The sequence below is a fragment of the Phacochoerus africanus genome, chromosome 7 (genome assembly GCF_016906955.1).
Source record: "Phacochoerus africanus isolate WHEZ1 chromosome 7, ROS_Pafr_v1, whole genome shotgun sequence".
In the NCBI taxonomy this organism is placed as follows: Eukaryota; Metazoa; Chordata; class Mammalia; order Artiodactyla; family Suidae; genus Phacochoerus; species Phacochoerus africanus.
The window spans coordinates 72024817-72042936 of NC_062550.1; the positions used below are offsets into that span (position 1 = coordinate 72024817).

Sequence of the window (18120 nt, forward strand, 5' to 3'; positions counted from 1 at the left end):
GGAAAATAAAAAAAAAAAAAAAAGAAAATTTGTGTATAACTTGTGGTTTGTCCTACGTGACAGGTGTTCCTTTGTGCCTGCAGATACAGCCATCCACCTATTGTGTAATACTGTAGTGTTTACTTTTGGAAAAAATCCATGTATAAATCCATGTTGTTCATGGGTCAAGTATGTTTGCAAAATTGAGAGTGGACTGTACACCAAATGTATATCCACTTTCATTTACTGTATTATAAACATTTTTTATATCATACATTGATCATGTTTTTTGTAGATGGCATGTTAAATCATGAAGATTTCACTTAAACATTTCCCAGTTGAATGAGTACTAATAAAGCTGGTATATCATAAGTCATAATGTAGCTGGATTCTCTACAATTTGGATTATGTAAATAGACTTTGCTTCTTGTTTTTGGAATTACTGGATCAAATATATGAATTTTTTTCTTTTTGGGGCCCAGTGCTGCATATGGAACTTCCCGGGCTTGGGGTTGAATTGGAGCTGCAGCTGCTGTCGTCTTGCGCCACAGCCATAGTAACTCAGAAACTGAGCCGTATCTGCAGCCTACTCCACAGCTTGGGACAATGCCAGATCCTTAATCCACAGACTGAGGCCAGGGATTGAACCTACATCCTCATGGATACTAGTTGGGTTCTTAACTAGTACCACTGAACCACAAGAGGAACCCAGACATGAATATATTCAAGATCTTTAACATAGCCATTTTCAAACTTCTTGCTTCCCAAATGCTCTCTCTCTTTTTTTTTAAGGACAAAAACAAACACTTAGAATACAAATGCTTTTATTATTTTAAGGAAGAAAGTAAAACACTTGGTGTTTAAAATTTTTCACTTAAACTTTTAAAAGTTATGAAGTGTTTCAGACATGCCAAAAGATAGAATTGTCTAATTAATAAATACCTGTGTACTTACCACTTAGTTCAAGAAATAAAGTATTAGAGAGTTAAAGAACTTTTTGGATAGCTCTTCCTGATTATAAATGTCTTTACTGACAATGATGTAACTGTTTAATCTTATCCAATAACACATGTAACACAGGTCTGTATCCAAGGTCTTTTGGACTAGAATTCAAAATTTCTCAGATTTAGAAAGGTGGTGTGATGCATATACTATGTATTATCTAACTTCTCAAGTAAGGTGGGGGGGGGCACCATCCAATTCCTTCTTCAGACACATTGGTATTTTGGTATCAGTTCAAATTAGTCACAGAATTTGGGGGTTTTCAGAGATTTTTAGAATTGAGATACATTGCTGTGAACATGTGCATCTATTAAGTGTGTTCAGTTTAATCTGGTAGGATTTGTTGAACTGATGGTAATGTAGTATGAGATATGGAATAAAATTGAAGATATTATAACTACCATCCAAACAATTTAATTTTAGGATTTTTAGAAATCAGGTATCAGTGAGGACTTGGGGAATGCTACACAACCTAGAACTTGGCTCTCTTGAACTGAGTGACGTAAGTTGCTGATAAAAGTAGAGAACAACAGTGATTAATAACCTTGTGTTTGCTTTTAACTATGTGCTAGATAAGATGTCTGTCATGGTGAGAACTTTGATAAACCTTACAATTAACTTGATTAACTGATAAGAATTATTAAAAACCACAATTAACTTGACTGTAACTGAGTTACTCGGTCTTCTCAGCCTTCCATAAAAAATAATGAAATGGCAGCTGTGACAAGTGTTGTGTCCTGGCTGCTCCTAGCAGAGGTGTTCATTCTTGTTGGTATGTCACCAAGACAGTGCTGCTTTAGCCTTGCAGTTCTATAATTGTTGGTCTCCAGGAGAATCAGATTAAGGTGTATAGCCTGATGCCTGGTGTTAGCAGAACTGATATGCCACATGCTGAGGGTAGAAACAGAGACATCTGTGCTTTCTTTAACTTGTAGGGTTGGTTTTAACTTTCTACTAATAACAGAGACTTTGTCAGCTTGGGGCCTAGCCCGTTAATTACTATACAATAGTGTTGAATGGTTGAGGGCCTTATTGAAGCCCTTAGTTGTGGTGAGACTTGGTGTATAAAAGTAGTTATGTGCTTGCTTACTGTTAAAATGATTGAAAAAGAAAAGAAAGGGAAAAAGGGGAAGGGAAAAAGTGGCTCCATCTGTCCTTTAGAAATAGGTTCTTACCATGCAAAGCATTTCTATGTATATGCCTATGTTTTTGTCCACTGATGGCTTTGAGTCATACAGTTCTTCTGTAACTTGCTTTTTTCCCCACTCATAATATGTCATGGATGTCTTTACAGAGTTTGTCAGGTACAGAGATGTACTTAAGAAAAAAAATTTTTTTGGCTGCACTTGTGGCATATGGAAGTTCTCAGGCTGGGGATCTAATCTGAGCCGCATGGGTGGCAATGCTGGATCCTTAACCCACTGTGCTACAGTGGGAGCTCCCAGATAAAATTTTTTAACAGCAGTATTTTATCTTATAGTTTGGCAATATAATAATTTATCTAACCAGTCTCTTGGAAATTTAGGTTCTCTTTTTTTGCTTGTACAAAATAATAAGTGAACTTTATTGTACATATATCCTTGAAGTTGTGAAATATGTCTTATAGAGAATAATTTTAAAAGTGAGACATTTAGGTCAGAGGGTGTACACATTTAAAATTTCTTTGATAGATTCTCCCAAATTGTATTTGCATTGGATTTAACAGTTTTGGTCTATGTTAATCTTTTCATAGCGGGCTTAAGATAGCAGCACATTTCTTGTCCCTAGTGACATGTTTTTTTTTTTTTTTGCCATGCCTGTAGCATGTGGAAATTCCTAGGCCAGATATCCAACCCATGCCACAGCAGTGGCCAGAGCTCCAGCAGTGACAACACTGGATCCTTAATCTGCTGAGCCACCAGGGAACTCTCCTAGTGGCATTTTTTTAACCTTTTAACAAAATGAACACAATCTTAAAAAATGTTGAAATACAGCATTTAAAAATATTCAACTCTGGAGTTCCCGTCGTGGTGCAGTGGAAAAGAATCTGACTAGGAACCATGAGGTTGCAGGTTCAACCCCTGGCCTTGCTCAGTGAGTTAAGGATCCGGCGTTGCCGTGAGCTGTGGTGTAGGTTGCAGACGTGGCTCAGCTCCTACGTTGCTGTGGCTGTGGTGTAGGCTGGCAACTGAAGTTCCGATTCGACCCCTAGCCTGGGAACCTCCACATGCTGTGGGTGCGGCCCTAAAAAGAAAAAAAAAAATTCAAGTCACTTTCTGATAATTGATGCTAATTAGTAACAGTATAATCCTTCACAGCAGGTGGGACTAGTAGTTTTGAGATTTAGGTCAGCATTTCACATATAAAGCTTTAAATAGCTGATGGATGATGTATTTTCTTGTTCACCTTATAAATATCTCATGTCACATCTGTGTCAGCCTTTCCAGTTGTAATTAATTTGAAGTAGGTTACTATGTTATTATTAAAGGATTTCCACTTTCCTTTGATTTATGAATATTTGGTGCTTCTTTGGAGACCCAGGTTGTGGAGAGCTATTATTATCCTCTAATCTGTGAGTACAGAGTGAGAGACTTCCATTTGCAGTTGTGTGTTATGCTTGTAGCTATTTGTGGGAAGGGTGAGAATGAAAAGCTAACATAGTCATTGTGTGTAGAAGTGTTTTTTAATTTTAGGCCCATGGGTATACTCCAGGATTCTAAGTGGGTATATATTTGTGTCTGTGTAGTGGGGCTGGGTGAGGGCGGTGTTCTCTCTCAGTGTGTATATAGATTTTTTTGACCATTGTTTTTCCTGTAGGGAAAAATGATCCTGGAATTTTCTAATAGTCTTGTCTTTAGTTTTCCTGACTTAGATAACAAGCTTTGTGGTGTGAATATGTGGTAGTGGCCAAGTCTGAACTCATTTTATTGTTGCTGTTTTATTTTAAGAACTCTTGGAAATACATTAGTGAATATGAGAAGTAGGATTTAGGATGTTAAGAAAAACCTTGGATCACAAAGAACTGACCTCCACAGTTATACTTCTTCCATCTTCCATGTTTTTCTGTTTTATCTCAGCGGCATTTATTTCCCTGCTTCCTTTTTTGGAGGCATCAAAATGGGTTATTCTTACTGTAACTGCCTCTTGATGGTCATCCATATATTCTGGTTAAGGGATGGACAGAGCATTTTTCACTTTTCTTGTTAGCAGGAGCTTTGTTAGCGAACTAGAGAGGAAAACTCAAAATCCACCCCTGCCCCCAACTCGCTCCATGTGTAGAAGGTTTTGGGGTTTTGTTTTTTTTTGCTTTTTAGGGCTGCACCTGCGTCACATGGAAGTTTGCAGGCTAGGGGTTGAATCGGAGCTACAGCTGCTGACCTACACCACAGCCACAGCAACTCGGGATCTGAGCTATGTCTGTGACCTACACCACAGCTCATGGTAATGCCAGATCCTTAACCCACTGAGTGAGGCCAGGGATAGAACCCGACTATGGGTACTAGTTGGATTCATTAACCACTGAGCCATGAAGAGAACTCCCTAGAAGGGTTTTAAAAATAGGATAAATGGATTACTAAGAGGAATAAAATTTATGAAAGTTTTATAATTACAGGAATAGGATACCACTTTTTAAAATTTAACTTAACTGTGATTTGACATTTGTTTGACTGATAGATCTTATAGGATATTGTGTAGATTCATTTCCTTCCACTTTAAGTCTATTTCAGGTTGATGCTGGAGATGGATATTGCATAAAGTAGATGTCTAAAGTAGATTGGCTTTAATATCGTTAATGGTCCAACCTTCCCTCTTTTTTCCTCCCTTTTTTCCTCCTTTTTTTTTCTTCCCAAATCTATCTATCTATTTATAAACATATAGTTGAATGCATACTGTATATCACGGGTAGTAGTAAGGGCTATGCATGATACATTGATGAATAAGAGAGAGAGAGAGAGAGAGAGAGTGTGTGTGTGTGTATGTATAGAAATCCTGTCTCATAGAGTATGGTGTAGTAAATGCTGACAAAACAGGAGTTCCTTGGTGGCATAGTGGTTAAGGATTTAGTGTTGATACTGCTGTGGCTTGGACTTGATCCCTGGCCCAGGAACTTCTATACGCTGCAGGCAGGGCTAAAAAGAAAAAAAAAAAGCCCAACAAACAACAACAAAACAGACAAAACATGTAAAGAAAGTAATTGTACATTGAGGTAAATCTTAGGAAGAGAACAAAAGGAATTATGTGTTCTCTGTAGTTCCAGTTACTACCTGGTTCTGTGGTGAGTATTGTTTACATTATCATATTGTAATTGGCTTTCTTTTTTCAGAATTGATTTGTAGACAAAAAATGGTTATAGATCAGAAAATAAATGCTACACACCTGTGTAAAAGTATAGGTGATTAATGTGTAAAAGTATAGGTGATTAATGTGAGGTAGCTGGGTATATTGGAACTTTTGATTCCTCACCCTACACTGAGATGGTGATGGGAAGTTAAGAATTTAAATTATATACTCATATTGCTGTTGAATAGATGTATATTGTAAATGTTATATTGTAAATGTTATGAAGAAATGATTTAGTTATATACATACAAAATATTATTCAGCCATAAAATGGAATGAAATACTGATATAGGCTACAAAATGAATGAACCTTTAAAACACTGTGCTAAATGAAAGAAACCAGACACAGTATGCCTCTACTGTATGATTCCATTTATATGAAATGTCTAGAGTAGGCAAATCTATGGAGACAAAGTATATTGGTTGACCGGGAATGGGAAATGGGGAGTTACTGCTTATAGGTTTGTCAGGTTTCTTTTTGCTGTGATGAAAATAGTACGTGATTAGATATTTTGTGGTATGGTTGCACAAATTCTGTGAATATACTATTAATCACTGGATTTTACACTTTAAAATGGTGAATTTTGTGGTTTGTGAATTACATCTCAAAAATGCTGAAAGATAAATAAAATAGACAATGCAAAGAAAGTATATAGATTCTTAGTGGGGCACGGAGGGAGAAATCAGAGGGTAGTAGAATATAAAATGAAAAATAATCCTCTGGTCTCATGTCCCCTACCCTCAATTTAGGAATGTCTATCAAAATGAACTGCTGTTATTAATGATGGTAGTATGTCATATCCCTTAAATATGTTGAGTTGAGAGAATAAAGTTAAGGATCATCAGTAGGCTGGAAAGAGGCAAGACTGTCTAGGCAAGGAACTGTTTAAGATTTTGTTGCAATATTAGTGGCCACACAGGATAAGTTTGTAGCTGTAGAGATAGAAAGATAAGAATTGATGGTACACAGTGATTGATTAGTTAATGGAAGTTGAATAGAGGAGTGAAAAGGAGTAGCCAAGATGAATTCTGTCAAAATAGGGAATGTAGGAGGAGAGGGGTATATACTCCTCTTTAAGGGAGGAGTAGCAAAGAATTTATGCAGGTACTTTAGAAATACCACAAACACTTATCAGGAGAGTGAGTCTTTCCTCATGCCCTGAATGCAAGCCCTGACTGCTTTTAACCTGGACCATTTCTCAGCATGGCGTTTGCAGCAAGCCACCTTGAGGGATGAGGTAATGTCTTCCGTTGGGAGAATTAGGCTTATTTATTTCGTATTGTAGAAGTCTGGGTTCCCTAAACAGTGTACCTCCGCAGATCCATTGCATTTGTAGTATCTGTCTGGGCCCCTTTGTGTCACCTTGTGGGACTTGGGGGTAAAGTGATGCTTACTCTGCTGGCACGCCAGTAACAAAGTTCTTTGTCTCTGACCCAGGAGACACGTGTTCAGTATGATAAGTAGAGAGAGAAGGTTTGAAATAGCCACAGCAGATCCTAGATGGGTGCTAACAAAGTTGGATAGGAAGCAAACTGAGGGCATTGTTGGGCTCTGGGGCCAACATTATGGGTTCAAACTGAATAGCTGCGTGATTTTTCCAACAGCAGTTGGGATTCCAGGTAGGTAATCAGTGAAGGTGTTTATTTTGGATTAATCAAGGGCAGGAGAGTTTGGAATGTGAAATCTCTTAAAAACTTTTGTGGTATAATTTATGTACAAGAAACTGAACATATTTAAATTATGTAGTTTTTGAGTTTTTTTTTAATAGGTTTTTTCTTTTTCTTTTCTTTTTTTTTTTTTTTTGTCTTTTTGCTATTTCTTTGGGCCACTCCCGCGGCATATGGAGGTTCCCAGGCTGGGGGTCGAATCGGAGTTGTAGCCCTAGGCCTACGCCAGAGCCACAGCAACTCGGGATCCGAGCCGCGTCTGCAACCTACACCACACACAGCTCACGGCAACACCGATCGTTAACCCACTGAGCAAGGGCAGGGACCGAACCCACAACCTCATGGTTTTTAGTCGGATTCGTTCACCACTGCGCCACGACGGGAACTCCAGTTTTTGAGTTTTGACCTGTATACCTGGGAAGCCCCACCCCAGTCAAGATAGTGAACACTTTCATCACCCGAAAAGTTCCTCTTTCTCCTTCATGGTCTGTGCGTCCCTTAACCCCAACCCCAGGGACACGCGGATTTGATTTCTGCCATAATAGATTCCTTGTAGAATTTTATATAAATGGAATCATACAGCTTTACTTTTTTTTTTCCTTGAAGTTCTTTTTTGTCAGCTCTTTAAAGTGTAAGAATTATATTGTGGTTGTGGGTCTGGCAAATTTTTTAAAGAAATTTATTTTTTTAAACACTGCCTTCACTGAAGCTCATGTTAGAAAGCCGGTATGAGGGCTTCAGGCAGAGCTGGTAGATTTTCTTCTTTTGTTGTAGAAATAAATATAGTTTTGATAGTAATAAAGACTCCACATGCAAATGCCATTTCGAGTCTTAAAAGCTTGAATATTAGAGGGCACCTGCTAATGTTGAAGACTTGATGGAGATTTTTGTTACTGGATCTTGGAATGTTTAGTATGATTTAGTTACTTGACTACAATATTTGAATTACTTAAAAAAAATCTTTGCATCCCTCTTTGATCTTGAAATAGAATTCACTTGAACAGTAGTATGTAGATTATTACTTGTCACCAACCTTAGAGTCCAGATTAATCATGAAAAGGAGTTTTTATTTCCTGAGCTAGGTTAGTCCTGGGAAGGAATTTCCTAACATTACTAGTAGAATATTGAAATTTCTGAACTTGGTGTACTATTGCTATTAATGCGTTGGAACATTGAGACTATTTATTTCCTGTCCTGCTTGTTGTTACCTTGGGGCTATCTTTACTGGATCTCTACATTAGAGTTGAGACTACCAATGTATTTCTGAAGGTCTTTAACCTTTTTGAGTTTGACTAGAATATATAGACCCTGTAAAGTCTTATTTTTGACCATGTGGTTTACTTGAATTGTGTTTTCTTTCTTTTTTCTTAGGGCTGCGCCTGCAGCATATGGCGGTTCTCAGGCTAGGGGTTGAATTGGAGTTGCAGCTGTCAGCCTGTACCACAGCCACAGCAACGTGGGATCTGAGCCACGTCTGTGACCTACACCACAGCTCTCAGCAATGCCAGATTCTTAAGCCACTGAATGAGGCCAGGCATTGAACCTGCATCCTCATGGTTACTAGTCAGATTCGTTTCCACAGAGCCAATGTGGGAACTCCATGTGTGGGAATTATTTATATATTTTGTATCCAGACCTTTATACATACGTTAGAAATGTTTTTCACCTAGGTTTTGGTTTTTCATCTAATTTTTGGTACATTTTGTCATTTTGATGGAATTGAATATATTAGTTATTTTTCTTGTTTTTTGCCTTTTTCTTTCTTTCTTTCTTTTTTTTTTTTTTGTCTTTTCTAGGGCCACACCTGTGGTATATGGAGCTTCCCAGGCTTGGGGTCTAATTGGAGTTGTAACTGCTGGCCTACACCACAGGCACAGCAACGCCAGATCTGAGCCGCGTCTGTGACTTACACCACAGCTCATGGCAATGCCGGATCCTTAACCCACTAAGTGAGGCCAGGGATCAAACCTGCAACCTCATGGTTCCTAGTCAGATTCATTAACCAGTGAGCCAGGACAGGAACTCTGCCTTTTGTTTCTTAAGCCCTTCCTTAACTCAAGTTCACATGGATATTCACCTAAGTTTTTTTCTGTACTTTTAATAGCTTTAAGATGTATATCTTTAATGGACATAGAATTTGTTTCAGTATACTGTACGAAGTAGGGATGTAACATTTTTTTCCAAGAGCACCAATTGCTCAAACTTCATTTACTGAATGATTTATCCTTTCCTTGCTGTTTTGAAATGTCACTTTTAGCATATACTAAACTCATATGTAATTTAGAGTCTGTTCCTGGGCCAGTACTACATAGTTTTAATCATTCTAGCTTTGAAAGGTTCCGAGTCCTTATGCGAAATCCTAGGGGTCCGATGTGGTTTTGGAGTCCAGATTTTTTTCCCCTGTAATGACCAGTGGGCATTATGCAGTATCCCGTAATCATACACATTGTTTTCCCAGTGAAGTGTATGAATAACCACAGTAAGTGACCTCATATCAGATTATGGCAAGTTTTGCTGCTGAGTGAGTTAAGATGAAAAAAAAACAACCCTCTTATTTTCAGAGTTTTTAAAATTTTTGTATTGCAAATAAAGAATCATGGACTTATAATGTAGATTGCTGTTTAGGGAGTGTCTTCCTTTGTTCTTCTATTTCAGATTGTTTTCGTTATTGTTTTACCTTACCTCTTCTGTTTGAATTTTCGAGTTAGCCGGTTATGAAGGATGCCGTAGAAATTTTCATTGGCCTGTGAAGTGGTTGGGGAAGAACTGACACCTTTACAGTGTTTGTCTTTTCATCCTTGAACATGGATAACTTTCCTTTTGTTCAGGAAAGTTTTATGGTTTTTTTACAAAAATTCTTGAACATTTTTGTTGGATTGATATTGAAGTGTTTTTATGGTTTTGTTGCTATTTAAAAAATGCATTTTCTAATTATTATTACTAATGTACAGGAAAGTATTGATATTTATGTATTGGTCTGTACCTAAGCAGTTGGTAGAGTTCTGTTATTGGTTCTAATAACTCGTCAGTTGATGATGTTGGGTTTTCCAGTTAGAAAATCGTATATTCACACATTGACTATTTTTTTCTTTTCCTTGCTAATCTTTATACCTCTTATTTCTTTTTCTTTTCCATTTGCTTGGTTTGGTTTCAATATTCAGTTTTGAGACATGGTGGATGTTTTTAGAGTGATGTTTACTGAGAAATAAGTTGTGCTCTAAACAAATGCATGAGTAAACATGATTAAAGGGGAGCTATTCCTCAAGTGGGGTCAGTTAAAAGTGTCTGAGAGGGGAAATGTTTCTTATTGGAGGAGTTAATGTGTGATCTTTTCATTGCAGATAATGGCGTAAGCTATTTCTTCAAGATTGGACAGCTGAGGACCTGTTATTTCTGATTAGCCTTAAGCGGACTTATAGCCATAGAGAAACAGAGTTCCATATTTTGGTTTTGCTTTACACTTGTCCTGGCACCTGAATTCAACTTGCAACCATGTATGGAAGTGCTCGCTCAGTTGGGAAGGTGGAATCAAGCAACCAGAGTCCTGGGCGTTCACCTAGGCTTCCACGTTCCCCTCGCTTGGGTCATCGTCGAACCAATAGTACAGGAGGGAGTTCTGGAAGCAGTGTCGGAGGTGGCAGTGGGAAAACCCTTTCAATGGAGAATATTCAATCCTTGAATGCTGCCTATGCCACTTCTGGCCCTATGTACCTAAGTGACCATGAAAATGTGGGTTCAGAAACACCTAAAAGCACCATGACACTTGGCCGATCTGGAGGACGTCTGCCTTATGGTGTGAGGATGACTGCCATGGGCAGTAGCCCCAATATAGCGAGCAGTGGGGTTGCTAGTGACACTATCGCATTTGGAGAGCATCACCTCCCTCCTGTGAGCATGGCATCTACCGTTCCTCACTCTCTTCGTCAGGCAAGAGATAATACAATCATGGATCTTCAGACACAGCTGAAGGAAGTATTAAGAGAGAATGATCTCTTGCGAAAGGATGTAGAAGTAAAGGAGAGCAAATTAAGTTCTTCAATGAATAGCATCAAGACCTTCTGGAGCCCAGAGCTGAAGAAAGAACGAGCCCTGAGAAAAGATGAAGCTTCCAAAATCACTATTTGGAAGGAACAGTATAGAGTTGTGCAGGAGGAAAACCAGGTTGGTTTTATATGTGTTTGCCTTTATGTGCTCTGAATAAGTGAAACTGAATTCATGTGTGTGAATGAAATGAGCTATTCTTTTTCTTTTCTTTCTGAGGTTTTTCCCTTCTTGGCTCATTTATTTTCCTTTTTCCTGTTATTCTTAGTATTTTATATTCTCTGTGTCTCAGCCTTTTCCAGATTGGTTCTGTGCCTTAATTGTTTTCTGGTTGCTCACCGTACTTGCATTTCTTTTCCCTAGCTTCTCTTTCTCTTCTTTTCCTTCAGGATATATTACCTTTTTGAAATTCTTGTGAGAATATAATTTTCCTACATGCTCTAAGGTCTGTCATCAAAATTATTCAGGCTGTGGAGTTCCCGTCATGGCTCAGCAGCAATGAAGCTGACCAGCATCCATGAGGACACAGGTTCGATCCCTGGCCTTGCTCAGTGGGTTAGGGATCCGGCATGGTATAGGTCGCAGATGTAGCTCAGATCCTTAGTTGCTGTGGCTATGTTGTAGTCAGGCTCTGATTGGACCCCTGGCCTGGGAACCTGCATGTGCCTCGGGTGTGGCCCTAAAAAGACAAAAAAAAAATTATTCAGGCTATGTAATTTAAGTGTGCGGTGTAGTATTAAGATTTACCTTTGTAAATATTTTAAAAAATCTTAAACTATCACAAGGCAGATTCATATGTTGACAGTATAGAATGGATATTAGTTAAAAGTTAATATTAATGGTGTAAATATGTATTAAGTACCAAAAATGAGTAGCAGTTCTTTCACATTTATGAAGTTTAACTTCAGGATCCTTTTTTTTTTCTTTTTAAAGAATTTTTTATGTCTTCAAATTTAAGGATTTAAGGTGGAAGAAAGGCAACTTGGTGCGATTGATTATATGTAAAATATAAAGTGAATTTTGGTAGAAGTTGAATGTTAAATTGAGGTTATTAAATTCATCATTGGATTAAGTAGCCTCCAAAGTACCTTTGTGATGCTGCTGAAAATATTCCTATCACCAGGATGGTTTTTATTATCAAGCAACTTGGAAATGTTCATTTTAATGAGGAAAAAAATACTGGCTTCTTTATTTTCAAGTAATTCAGGCAACTAATTATGCCTATACTTTAAAAGCTCTGTGAATAAAAAGCAATGGCAATAACCTTTCTAACTACCAAGCTACATTCAAAGGCAAAATATTGGAGTCTTCTGTAAAGACTATGGTGGGGACTCAGCAGTTCAATCCAGGGGAAGGGAAACAGTCCGCAGGGCTATGATGCCAAAAAACCATATGCACTGAGGGAGGGTGAACACTGCTTTATCTAGATTCCGCCCCTTGCCCTAATTAAATACTAGTGCTGGCAGGAATAGATGCTTCCTGCACCCAGTGTAATTACCACACAATCCTAAAATTGTATCACTTTGGTCCAAAAAAACGAAGGGTGCAATTTTAAAGCAAAGTGAAACACTGCAATGAGATATAGAGAACTGAGAATGCTAATTAATAGATTATAGTGAGCCAGCAGTGGGCCCTAATTAAACTCTGCATTCATTACACCCTCCACAGCCCTCAGAGATCGGACATTTTCCACTTTACAGAGAAGATTGGTTTAATAGGATTTACAGTAATTAAACAAATTTCCCCATTTCAGTTTGAGATCGGGGATTTAGATACATTCTAAATGTTTGATTTGATTGGACCATAGAGATCTTGTCTAGAATCCTATCAAATGAAAAATACACCTGTGCTTAGAATGTCTAATGTGCCTGATTCATTATTATGAAGTCCTTTTAGAAGATTCTTTCTAAAATAAATATCCATCTATTTTTATGTTTCATACTATTTTTGTTACTGAACTTTCAAATACTGGTGGTTGGAGAAATGGAACAATAAATGTTTTAGCAGGTAAGGTCTTTTTTTTTTTTTTTGAAACTGACAATGGGGAGGGCTATTTTTAAAATTTTTTTCTTTTTCCAGGTCTGCACACATGGCATATGGAAGTTCCCAGGCTAGGGGTTGAATCTGAGCTACAGCTGCCAGCCTACACCACAGCCACAGTCACAGCAAGTCAAGATCCAAGTGCATCTGTGATAGCTCACGAAATGGAATGCTAGATCCTTAACCCACTGAGCGGACCAGAGAAAGAGTCCTCATGGATACTAGTAGAGTTTGTTACCTGCTGAGCCACAACAGGAACTCTGGTGGAAGGCTTTTGATGTGTTTACTTGATGAATAAAAATCCAGCTATGAACTTGGTTGAATTGCAAAGCTAAGGCTTTGAATGATTTATATTTTTGATTTTATTTTAACCAGCATCAAATAAGATATTGTACTTTTTTTTATTATGCCTCATAATATTTCTTTATGTTGAGTTTAATTGGAAGCTTATTTTATTTTTTAATTTTTTTTGCTTTTTTCAAGTCTGCACTAGTGGCACATGGAGGTTCTCAGCCTAGGGTTTGAATGTGAGCTACAGCTGCCAGCCTACACCGCAGCTCTTGGCAATGCCAGATCCCCAACCCACTGAGTGAGGCCAGGTATCGAACCTGCATCCTCATGGATACTAATTGGATTCGTTTCTGCTGCACCACAATGGGAACTCCTGGAAGCCTATTTTAAAAATAAGTATTTTAAACTGCCTTCATTGGAATTTTGTGTGATCAGAGTGCATTTAAAAAATATGGTTTGGCAAGTGAGGTTTTTTTTTTAATTTTTGCTTTGTGTATTTTTTTCTTTTTGAAGTCTGATTTTATTCAGGATTCTCATTTTTTGATTTTTATTTATTTAGGGATCAAGAGAATTTGAAGTTCAGAAATTAAAAAGATAAACCTATCCTCTGTAGATCCTTTGTTTTGCCATTTATTCTGTTTGGATGCTGGTGACTATTAACATTCTAATGATTTTAGGTTATACCTTGATTTGTCACATAATGAAATCTATTATTATTATTATTTTTTGGCTGTGTCTGAGACCTGCACAAATCCCCGGTCCAGGGATCGAACCTGTGCCACAGTAGTGACAACGCCACCAGATTCTTAATATGTTGAGCAACCAGGGATCTCCCATTATTATGTGAATTTAAATAAATTTTTCCAGGCGGTTGCTAATTGTTTCACTGTCATTTAAAGTCTGATTTCGGAGTTCCTGCTGTGGTGCAACATTGCATCTCTGCAGCACCAGGATCAGATCCCCCACCCTGCCACAGTGAGTTAAAGGTACGGTGTCAGGTGTCACGGCATGGGTCATAACTGTGGCTGAGATTTGAACTCCATATGCCATGGGACAGCCCAAAAAAGAAAGGGGGGGGGGGCAGAAAATAAAGTCTTATCTCACAACCTAGGATCTCTGTCTTGCACTATTTGTTTAACTTTTCTTTTTGATAATTCCATTTTAACGCAGAGATGTATTATGAATGATTATTCAGAGTATGTGGATAAATCAGTATCCTAGTCTATTTTCCAGATAGATATGATGGTTGGTTGGTGTTCCAGAAATGGGATGTGTGTGTTAAAGGCACTGTGTGGAATGTCCTGAGAAAATTAAACCAGTGTAAGATAGATATATGCTCCTTTGAGGGAGTTCACAGTCATTTTGAGAAGTAAAATTTGTGGCTTGTGGAAATTTAAGCTACCCATCCATGGGTTTTGTCATGTGCGAAGGTATATAAATGCATAAGGGAAATTGGTTTCTTGTAGAGCTTGTAGGTTTGCTTCCCTGGAATGTAGTGGAGTATTATGAAAAATGATCCAGTGAATCTAATAAAAAATGTTGTGCAGATATCTGGCAGAGCTTATTTGTGAGGAGATAAGGGAATTTGCCAGAGGATTGCAGTCTCTTTTACCACCCCCCCCCCCCCCGCCCCTTACGTTTCACAGTGCAGTCTAGTGTGTGATTCATCTCAGTGATAGAATTTGTTCTATGGGTTTGCTAATTTACAGAATCTTTGCAGTGAGCAGTTTAAATATGAGTTGGGAAACCCATTTTAAAAAAATTCTTTTGTCTAGGAGAAACCAGAAAATGAACTTATAGTTTTTAGTTACATTAATACTGATCAAGAGATGTCATAGGTTCCATTTTACTATTTAAAATCATGCTTGGAACTTGATATGATTTTAACAATTATCATTTTAATCAATTACTCTGGGCACTCAGTTTGCCCAGAATAGTGTAAAACATTGGAAACCGTGCTTTATAACAAGTGGTTGGGGGAATTCTAAAGAAAAGACTTGTGACGTTTTAGATGTACTCTGTGTTTTCAGTAGGCCACCATGAAGAAGGAAGTTTTTTTGCCTTTCTTTCTTTTTTGGTATTTTTTTTAGAAGGCCAGTACTGCAAAAATGAGTACAAATATGAAGGTTTAGATTTTGGCTCCATGGAGGAATGTATTTTCTAACAAAGCTCTGTTTGATGAAAGAGTCAGTTTCATGGTATAGGCTTGACCATGGCTAGAACTGGCTCCTAGGAGGCCAAATTGCCTCTGACAGCCTCTGTAGGTGCTTCGGGTCTTTCAGCTCTGCAGAATCCCCCAAGTGATTTGGAGTAAAGCAGCACTTCATGGGGAACCATTTGAGAATTACCTGTCCTCCCACCCTATTTTATCACTCCCTGCCTCTCTCCCTTTATGATAGCTTTATCGAGGTATAATTTAATTCAGCCTTTAAAAGTGTATCACTTTTTTCATTCTTAATCTGACTTATTCAAAGAAGAATTTGAGGAAAGCTAACAGAAAGTGGCCCTAGGGAGTTCTTGAACAAGGGAAAGAATGACAACCAAAAAAATTGTTTAGGAGCAGGTTTTACTGCTCCTCAGCAGAGAGGATTGCTGGAAGGCAGGCAGGGAAAACAGATGAGTTTGTTGTAGAAAGCCTGGATTCATTTAGGTACTAGGAATGGAGAAGAAGGTGCACATCTATGAGACCTTTTCAAAGAAGTATTTAGATAATAGACTATGACGGCAAGAACCATGGTATTGCGATTGAGGAAATGTTTTTGCCGTTGATGATAAATGGATAGAGATTAGAAGTGAAACTAGATTTAGGCTAGAAAGCGATGAATTTAGTTTTAATTTGAGAAGTTTTTCATAAGCATTTGGAAATCAGAGACTAATGCCTGTGACCTTAGGTACATGCACACGGATGTTATTACATGTATGCTTTTTGACATTGGAAGCTTTACTGATCTAGTTAATTCAGTATCACTAGCTACATATCTCTGCTTTCGGGAGTAAGGAATGGCAAGAGAGGGAAAAGCCATTAAATGGTACATGCTTTATATGTGTTTTCTCACCCAGCTGTTTTTGTTTTGGTCTTCTGCCTTTGTTGTGGTATTTTTCTCTGAAGATAGATAACTCAAGTGATTTTCTTGATTATTGAAAGTCAGCATTCATCTAGAAAGGTTAGTGTTTGTATTCCTGTGATGGATGAAGTTCTGCTAGTAGATGTCCTTTATTTTTAGTTAACAAGTTCATTGAAGTCAAGTATATCTGCATGATGAATTTGGAGTAAATTTGTCAAGAGGGGAAATAATGTGGAAATGTGCCTTCAGCAAAGAAATGATTAACTTTGTATTAAAATGTTATGACCCAACGTAGTGTCCATGAGAATGTGGGTTTGGTCCCTGGCCTCGATCAGTGGGTTAAAGATCCGGTGTTGCCTGCCCCCGTAGCATGTGGAAGTTCCTGGGCCCAGGAATTGAACTTGTGCCACAGCAGTGACTTGAACTGCTGTGGTGACAATGCCGGATTTTTAACCCACTCAGTCACATAGGAACTCCTGTCTTGCACTTTGAATAGATCTTTAAAAGTAGAGGATATATGTTAATAATACATATGCCTTCTGCTTTTGTAACATTGCAAAACATTGGTCGTTTGGAAACTATCAGTTCTTTGAGTTATGCAAGTCTTCTAGATGTTGACACATTGCATTAGACAGATTAAAAAATATTCATTAATATCATTTCCTATCTCATCAGAAAAGTCTAATAAGTATTGGTAAACTGTCAGGTTCACCAGGCAGGAGATACAAGTTTTCCAAAATTCTGAGTTTTGTTTGAAACATCAGATTTTCTCATTGGCAAGAAGTAGTGCCAGTTATTGTCTCTGAGTTGATAGGTTTGTTTCATAAATTTTTTTTTTTTTTTTGGCACATCCGTGGCATGTGGAAGTTCCCAGACCAGGGATCCAGTTTATGCCATAGCAGTGACTCAAGCTGCTGTAGTGACAATGCCAGATCCTTAACCTGCTGTGCCACAAGGCAGCTCCTCTTTTATTAATTCTTGAGAATTTAGCCATATACCTGAGTCTGAATAATCATTGGTTCTGAGTTTAGTCTTTTAAATTAAAATGCTGCTCATTGACGCAGGCATTATATTACAGTGTGCAGCAGAAGTGCTTTAAGCTTCTTTGAGAAAGAGAGACCTGAATGATATGACTCTAGGGGAAAATGTTCCAGGCAGAAGGGACTACCAGTCTAAAGGCCTTACTGGGATTTTCTGACTCTGGTCAGAGGTTGCCACTAAGGGTTTCAACTAGTTTATTCTTCTTTTCTTTTTTAGGACCACACCCAAGGCATAAGAAATTTCCTAGGCCAGGGGTCGAATCAGTGCTGAAGCTGCTGGCCTACACCACAGCCACAGCAACATGGGATCCGAGCTGTGTCTGCGACCTACACCACAGCAACGCTGAATCCTTAACCCACTGAGTGAGGCCAGGGATCAAACCCGAATCCTCATGGATACTTGCTAGTTTATTCTTTAACCTCTTATCTGTTCAGTGTTATAATAAAACATTGTGGTCTTTGACATCAAGGCTTTTGCTTCTTGGCCACAGTTTAGGAAATTATACTATTTCTTCAGTAGTAGTAAATAATAAGTCTAATAAGCTGAAATTCAGCCTAAACAATATTAAATAATAGAAAACTTCGCTGTTCTAGAAAGCTGGAAAGGTACTTCTTCAAAGTTTTGGAATGGGTTTATCCATGTGCACTGAGTGAAAATTCCTGCTTTGAGATCT

General features: G+C 38.1%; 1 protein-coding gene across 11 annotated transcripts in view; it reads left to right on the forward strand.

Moving 5' to 3' along the window:
* The window catches only part of ERC1 (ELKS/RAB6-interacting/CAST family member 1), a 379584-nt gene that overhangs the window by 16791 nt on the left and 344673 nt on the right, over positions 1 to 18120 (forward strand). For 10 of the 11 annotated variants that reach the window (XM_047787884.1, XM_047787889.1, XM_047787892.1 and 7 more), the window contains exon 2: positions 10311 to 11130. In XM_047787884.1, coding sequence (XP_047643840.1) covers positions 10462 to 11130 — 669 coding nt within the window. In that variant the 5' untranslated portion in view covers positions 10311 to 10461. Of the gene's footprint in view, positions 1 to 10310; positions 11131 to 18120 lie in introns of those variants that run through there. The other variant, XM_047787895.1, reaches the window with a different exon arrangement.